This window comes from Nelumbo lutea, chromosome 5 (assembly GCF_056320005.1).
Source record: "Nelumbo lutea isolate HS-2025 chromosome 5, American lotus-T2T, whole genome shotgun sequence".
Classification (NCBI taxonomy): domain Eukaryota; kingdom Viridiplantae; phylum Streptophyta; class Magnoliopsida; order Proteales; family Nelumbonaceae; genus Nelumbo; species Nelumbo lutea.
In genome coordinates, this window is record NC_142688.1 from 53222702 (window position 1) to 53230858 (window position 8157).

General features: G+C 35.5%; 1 protein-coding gene across 1 annotated transcript; it reads right to left on the reverse strand.

Moving 5' to 3' along the window:
• LOC148852437 (GRAS family protein RAM1-like) lies at nt 1-1840 on the reverse strand. The gene has a single exon (XM_088947597.1). The coding sequence runs from the start codon at nt 1642-1644 to the stop codon at nt 289-291; it is 1356 nt and encodes a 451-aa protein (XP_088803723.1). The 5' UTR covers nt 1645-1840; the 3' UTR covers nt 1-288.
• Between the last annotated feature and the right edge of the window lie 6317 nt (nt 1841-8157).

The following is an 8157-nucleotide window of genomic DNA, read 5'->3' on the forward strand; positions in this document are numbered from 1 at the left end:
CACAGAATTAATTTTGTTACACAATGGCAACCTCCAAACAATGGTTACAAAGCAGAAGAAATGTTCATTCTAGTCTAAAACACATTGAACCTATTGAGAGAAAGAGTAGATTTGATATTGGAAAGATTAATTCCTGTAGAAAAATCAAAAGATTTTAATCTCAAAATTAATTGTACAGAAATTCTACTTAATGGTGGTTATGTGAACATGGTAAAGTAGTTGATGCAGAGAAAGTACTGTCAATATTACCAAGAAAAATGATAAATGTGTTAGAAGGTCATCTATCATTTAAATTTTCCATGCTGAGGCTGTTATTAGGTACCTATCCTGCCACCCAAGAGAAAGAGCCCTTCCCTCATCTCTCTCAAAAATTCTGAACCCACCACCTCCACCTACCTCAAGAAGAGAACAGTTGCTCCTAATTTTCAAAAGAAGCTTCGCCTGAATCAATGACTTTGAGCTTAGGTTAATTCCCTTAAACCCATGACTCTCCATCCTTCCTTTCCATGTTTCTAACCTCTCATACCTCTGGTTGTGCTCATCATCCTTCTCATAGCTAATCATTTTCTTTATCTCCTTACCCAAATGATTCTTCTCAATGCTCAACCTCTCGGCACTGTCTCTTGGGAGACAATCTTCCAAAGAATCAAACATGGCGGCAAAATAGTGTATAGAATCTACAAATCTTGACAAGAAGTTTCGAGGGCTTCGGCTACCTTCTTGTTCCACCAAGATTACAACAGAAGGATCTAGGGAATAAGCCAACTTCAACGTATCAGAAATCTGTAAAGAATTGCCTAAGGTGTGCAAATAAAACACCAAGTTCACTGCAACTGTTCCATCTCCTTTCCTCGGATGAATGGATTTAGAACCTCTCAGCAACCCTTGGAATTCAAATTTTAAATTGTGACAACCCTTTGAGAAGTTCACTAATCTGGTCTCAGTTTCCATCACTTCCTCCAAGCTTCTACCATACCCTGTAATGCGAAGAGAGATTTGATTATCACTGGTTGCCTTTTCCGAAAGGGATTGAATTAGAGAAGGCCATTGGAACCCATTGGAGATGTCGAAGTCGATTACATGCAAACTTCTGTTGTTGTGCTTTTCCTCCTTTTCGAAGGCCTCAATTATTGCCTGGTTTGCGGTGAAATGAGCAAATTGGTAATAAGGAGAGACTCGATAGAGTTCTGTGAAGGCCAAGAACTGTTCTTCTGCTGTGGGTTCCTCCATGATCATGTCAAACAAGGGAGATCTCTGGGTTAGGTGTCTGGCAGCCAAACCATCTGCAAAATAAGCCGCAAGCCGCTGCATCGAATTACCAGTCAAGGATGCAACTCTGTATAATTCAACCAAGTTCTCTATGGCGGAGTTAAGGTTGTTCTCATCAACTGCAGTGACAGATACGATCAACAGATGGATCAAATGAAGACCCTTTCCATCATCATCCACCATCTTTTCCTTCCTGGGGTCTAATCTTAACATTTGCTCCCTCTTGTGAAGCAGTCTAAAAATCCTCCCTTCATAGCCTTCACATGGATGCAAAGAGTTTGAATCATCTCTTCTCTGTCGCTTCCTCTCACCACCAGAATCTTCTGCAACGGAAAGCCGAAGGTTCAAAAGCTCCTTCTCATCTATTTCTTGCATCCTTTCCTGGGAGAAAGAAAGAGAGACTACGTTTTGTAGGGAGATAGACTGAAGATGGGAAATAGAAGAGGATGGTATGAAAACAATTCATGTACATGGGAAACGAACGAAGAACGAGAAGGAAAGGAATAATGAGTTTGTTTTTATTCCTTCGAACTGAGAATTTGGAAAGAGAAGGCATCTTGTAGCTTCTTATTGCGTCTTGGGGCCATTGGCCGGGTCAAGACTCAAGAGAGCTCTTCCACTACTTTTTTGGGTAGTTTGAGGATTAATGGAATAATGGTTGCGTGTGACTTGGGAGGGTTCCAAGTTCAAAAGCTGCTATTTGAAGTTGACAAATCGTTAGGGAGAAAGTTGAATAAACCTATGTCTTACATGATTTGTCCTCTGCCTCAATTTCATTCTGAAATCCAACAAATCTTCTGTAGATATTCTCCATCTTTATTCTTCTCATTATTTTCCACCTAACTCTTGTCTTCTAATACTTTTCTTCCTTTCTCAGGAAAGAGAAAAAGGATGGGGAGTGATATGGACACATCCCAATTTTTATAAATCAGCACACCCCCAGTTGAAAAAAAAAAAAAAAAAAGAAAAAGAGAAAGATGCAATTGTTTATAATGATAAAAAATAGGAATTAATGCATGGAAATGTGCCCAAATCAATATAATCCTAAATGGAAATCAGCTTGGGATGAATCATTCAACAGTCATTTGCCTTACCTTGGTACAAATATTGGCAAAATATGGAAGCATCATCTACGGTTTGGGTTTGGGTTTGGGTTTGGGTTTGGGTTAGGAAATGATTTGGCCGCATTCCATTTTCACACACCAATAGTTAGCCAGAAGATAAAAGTACATGTTTTATTAATAGAATAAAATGTTATTACTATTTAATAATCTTTTATTATATTATAAATAAGGTTACCTTTTGACTTTGTAGAGGGGAAGACTCACTCGTTGAAACCTCCAGTGCTGTTGATGATGAAAGTGTGTTGGATGTTGATGAAAATACTGTTTTTGTTAGGATTTTTATTTGGATGCTGGTTTGAAATGAGGTAAGACTCCAAGGCATTTTGAGGCTTAAGCCTTTAGAAAAAAATATAATCTATAAACAAAAAGTCATGAAAAAACATAAAATTAAGATTTTATATGTCTTGTTTAATATATTAGACATTGAAGATTATCAAATATATGGTTTTTCTCCTAAAATCTAAATACCATGTAAATCCAATTATTCAGCTCAAGGATATGAACCAACAGTGTTTTAAGAGCAGCATTCTTGTTTTATTTCTTGCACATCTATGCATCAGTGAAGAATAACCACCTATGTGATGCATGTGCTTTATAAAAAATAAGTTATCAACCATGGGATAGATGGGCAAAAGAGTAAGAAGTAAGAACAAAGTGTGAATATTAAAGAACATAAACAATAAAACAAGCTATTTTCACACATATTTATATGCATTTATTTATTATTTTTATATTTATTTATTTGTGTAATTTTCCAATATAAAACAAAGTTTTTTTTTTTGCCTTAAATTTCTGTTTTGCCCTTATGTAAATCTTCATAATCAACATTAGCAAGCCAAATTCTTGAGGCTCATGCTTTGGACAGTATGAGACCAAAGCCTAAAGGCATAAGCCTCAAACAACTTAAAGCCAATCCTTTAATTTCTAGCCTCACCTCAATAGCCTTTTAAAACAATGATATTAGGTATAGGGGCAGAGTTGGTCGAGGTCAAAATACTGGTGGTCAAGGTCGTGTGCTGGTTAAGTAATATTTTCTTGGTCTTAGTTGGTGGATTTGGAGGGTTTCTTTTGTTTGATTTTGCTTATGCGTTCATTTCAGTTGCATTATGGTGGTCTTTTATTTCTGTTGGTGGGATTCCTGCTTCTGCTGGGTTGTTTTAGCTTCTCCTCTTGTGACCTTGAGCTGGGTTTTTGTGAGTCCATTGGACTGGGTTTGATCCAATCTGATTCAGTCCAATGTGAGTCCATTGCAAATGGACCATGTCCAATCCAATCCAACAAATATTTTGGACCGGTCAATTTAATGTCCGGGCCAACAAATCTGTTCAAATTTGTAATAGTTTAGATTAATTCTAATCCAAACCTGGTCAATTGACACCTATATTTTTATCTTCTATCAATGAACCAACTATTGGCTCAATCCAATATAAATTCATTATGAATGGACAAGGTCCAATCCAATCCAATAAATACTTTGGACCATGAAGTCTGGATTGGTCCAATTCAATATGTCTTGTTGGTCCGTCCAAATTGATTTTGGTTTGAATGAGGTCCAATTCAAAACTGGTCCATTGACACCCTTAAATATATCCCCTTTCTTTTTCCTTTCTTTTTCCTTTCTTTATTTTAATATATATTTTACTACCTTAATACCAAAAAAAATCTCAATCTATAAAAATTGAAAAAAAAAAAAATTGATGTATAGATAAGTCCTTAATTGTTTCTTCCTTGTGAGGAGATGAGTTGAGTTTGGAGAAATTTTTGTATGATGGACTATGTATTCCCCTGTAAGAATGCAATAGAAGAGGACCAGACATAGGGGCCTGCAAAACACAGAATTACATAAACCAACAGGATCGGTGGCCAAGCCATATCTGACCAAATTAGTACTTCTATAGAAAAGCTTTGTGTTGGACCTAACCAAATTGTAAATGATCGATACATTATCCTTTTTCTTACGTAGTCTTGTCTTTAGGTTGTTTTTATTTTCAATGTTTTTTGAACTAATTTTTTTTTCAGGATGAAATATTTGAACAATATTTTTATCCCTTTCACAGTGAAAATTTTACTTCCTTTCCACATCAAAATAAATTACAAGGGGCGAAAAAGCCTTCTTTTTTATTCTTATAGCTGCCAAAGAGAAGGAATAATAGCCGAAACGCTTCAGTATGAAAGAATCAAATGCAATAAAGGGAAGAAGTGTCTAATATTCAACAAGTTATATAATTTCAATATTTATTACATAGTATTTTCCCCTCAAAAAAGTCAAAGAAAATCCTCATGGGTATTAAATATATTCAATGACTCAGCGACTCAACTAAGTATGAGCAGTTGTAACATATCGAATCTAGGTTACAAGTTGGCGCCCAACTAACATCTATATAAGCTCAAATGTCTATAATTAACTATTCCTCACTCAAGCCACGTGTGCTTAGAAAATTTTGGTAAACCATAATGATAGAAAAAAGTGGAAGAAAAAAAAAAACAGAAAAAATCAACACCCAATAAGGAGATAAGTCCTTATTGGGTTACATGATTAAGGCTGTGTTTGGCATTTCTTATTTTAAGGATTTATCTCCATTTTGCTGTTAAAAAATTATTGTCCATAGGGATATTTTAATTGCAAAAGGAGAAAGCCCTTATTAATGCCAAATGCAAGCCTAATTGTTCTTCTCTGAGTTACATGACTAAATTAAAGCTTTTGGATTCATATCTGTAAAATCGATGGTTTGATTGGAAATAAGTATTTTAAATTCCATTTCTATAAGCTTTTGTTTTTGAGCTTTGGGCTTTGGGCTTTGGAGAATTACTTTTTGGATTCAAAAACACATATCCCATAGTTTATCCAAACACAATATCAGTAATTAAGAGTCCATTTGGGGCGGCTTATGCGATGATTGAATTGTATTGACTGAGCCGCTTCTAAGAATTACCTATGATAGCTTTATGGGGGAAATTAATCTATTTTTCAATTCATGTGTTTTTCTACGTACTTTCTATATTTTTACCATATACGGTTTAATGACTTTTCAGATTTCTTGGCTCATACAACATCACAAGCCGCTGCATAAAAACCCTCCCAAACGGGCACTAAACGTTTCCACCAACATGAGCTCTAAGGTCTTCCACCAACCATAATCCATTATGAGAAGTTGGAGAACTGTTGAATGGTTTGAAAGTTGCTTAATTTTAGGGTTGACCGGATCCACCACCTGTTGATGACCGTTTATTTTAGTCTTTTTCACATACAAATATTTGTTCTATTTTACAAAACACTGCTTTTAGTCCTCACGACTTGTGTAAAACATTCAACATGTATGGTCCAACCACATCATTATGTTGGCTTTTTTGTCAACATGTGTAAACGGTCTGTTTCTTTGCAATTCTGAAATTCACAAGGTTTCATATATAATATTCCGTTGGAAATTTTGAAATTGTATTTGAATTTCAAAGGCTATGTTTGGTTTGAAGGAAAAAGTAGGAAAATTAAAGGAAGAGAAAGATAGAAAAACCTATACAAGGTTTATAAAGATTTCTCTATATTGCCCTTCTTTTCCCTGCTTTTTCCTTCAAACCAAACACAGCCTTAGATAAAAGCTGACTCCTACACTTGACTTTCGAGGATTCAAATAAAGATCTACTCCCAGTACGTGTTCATGTTAAGGTTGTATATAATTACTAAAACACCCAGCACCTACCAAACCATATGTAAAAAGACACAAAATACCATCAACATGACGCATGTAAAGCAACAGGCTCCATCTGGAAAATCTTTGCCTGTTTTGGTAGCCTCAATCATGAGTGGGTAAAATAATATTTATACAAATAAGGACCTGAATTAAGGTGTCATGTGCACAGGCTCTCAAAACAACGCAGACTATTTTTTCCATACAGTCAAAGTGATCGCAATGGATCTATATTCTTCCTCTGCGGAATAGGTTCATGCACTTATAATTGGAAGAAAAATGATTCAACCCAGGATCAAAATTTATAGGCACAAAGCACTGTTGGTACATAGAATGTGGGTTGTTGACATTTTAAATGTTTATAACTCCATTGGAAATCAGAAATCTGCTTTGGGCCTGTCCCTACTTCTCCATTTATAATTCCATATTAATCATGGAAATCATCCCTAACCAGCTCAATTGGGACATCAATTATTATGGTGGTCAATAGGTGTAAGATTATGACCCCTTCATAGCCTATCCACGTATCTAAGAGTTCAGCTTAAGTGAACTCTTAGATACGTGGGATATCCATTGGCATCATCTGGGTGGTATATTTCATTTGCCCGTTTGGTTTAGATGGAAATCAGAATCAGCTTAAGTGAATTCTTATTTACAGAGGGAGAGGGAATTGGCCATTCTATCACATGGGAGAATGCGCTGTTCCACCAATGGAAATGGGATTCCAATTCCTAACCACTGTTCCAGTAAACCAAATGGACCCCAAGTATATATTTAAAGCGCTTGAAAAAATAAAGTTAGGCTTTCATCATATCATAATAGCTTGTCTACATACCACATATTATCATTTATTATTGCTCTTTTGCAGATAACTAATTTGATGTGCATGGAAACTCATGCTCAAAGGTGGATGTATCCTCATATACACCATAGGACGAAAATTGGACTGGGTTGAGATAGGATCTTTGAAATTAATTTGGTCAGTTTAGGGTGAGTTTAGTTGAATTTTGGATGGATGGAAAAACAATCTATTATAACTTTATAAAGACAAAACAATATAGCTAAAGATGATCGGAACACTTTCTTAGAGCCCCAAAACTTAATTTCAGGTGGAGGGGCAGCCACCTTAATTTTAGGGTAAATTGCTAAACCTCCCTTGAAGTTTCTAATCGTTGATGAAATTTCCCTTAAATTTGATAATTGCAATCACCTCTGAACTTTTTGACACATTTGCTCCAAAATACCCATGCAATTAATATTAAGTTTGGTTTCTGCTAAAAAATAATACAAACTTAATGAACAACCAAAAGAAAGTTTATAATTACAACTTTACCTTTAATTTGGAAAATAAATCAATTTTGATAAAGAGAGTGGAAGGGTTTGGGGTAATGATTGAATTAAAGAAAAATTTTGAAAAATAAACATTTTAATCAAAAATAACTGTGGGTATTTTGGACACTTTCATGCCTCTTGTTAGAGGATTCTAAGGAAAGGGGTCTACTTGCAATTGTTTTAGAAAGTTTAAGGACGGTGATTGCAATTAACAAACTTTAAGGAAGATTTCAATAATTTACCCTAAATTTTATTAGCCATTATTAAATGAGAAAAGAAAAAGATTACAAGAGAGGATGTAGCCCGCCTTTTGTCCCGAACTCAAGACCTCTCCCTTACAAATTAAACTCAACCCCAAGGTTTTTAAAACCGACCCGGACAACAAACCGGTCAAGGGTCTAATTCCCAGGTCGAACGGTCGGCCCATTCTAACAAAAAAATAAAAAATAAAAAGTCAAAACCATTGAACGGTTCAACCACCCAGGTCAGCAATTTGCTAACCAAATCAACATTTTTTTGGCAAAAATCCAGTTTTGGGGAAAAAAGGAACCAATCACGATTCCCGGTTTTTCCAGTCTAACCATCTAATCTGGTTTGGTTTTGAAAACCATGCTCAATCCTATCTATTACAATGAAAATCTAAAAGCAAAACATACAAGATGATCCCAACATGTAAGCCCTAATTTTGTATTCAAGTAGGTTTGAGAATGGAGCTAAACCGACCCAAAGACTGAACCGATCAAGGG

Bases quoted from the DNA above. Each gene is read 5' to 3' on its own strand.
- LOC148852437 (XM_088947597.1), bottom strand. From the start codon at position 1,644: ATGCAAGAAATAGATGAGAAGGAGCTTTTGAACCTTCGGCTTTCCGTT.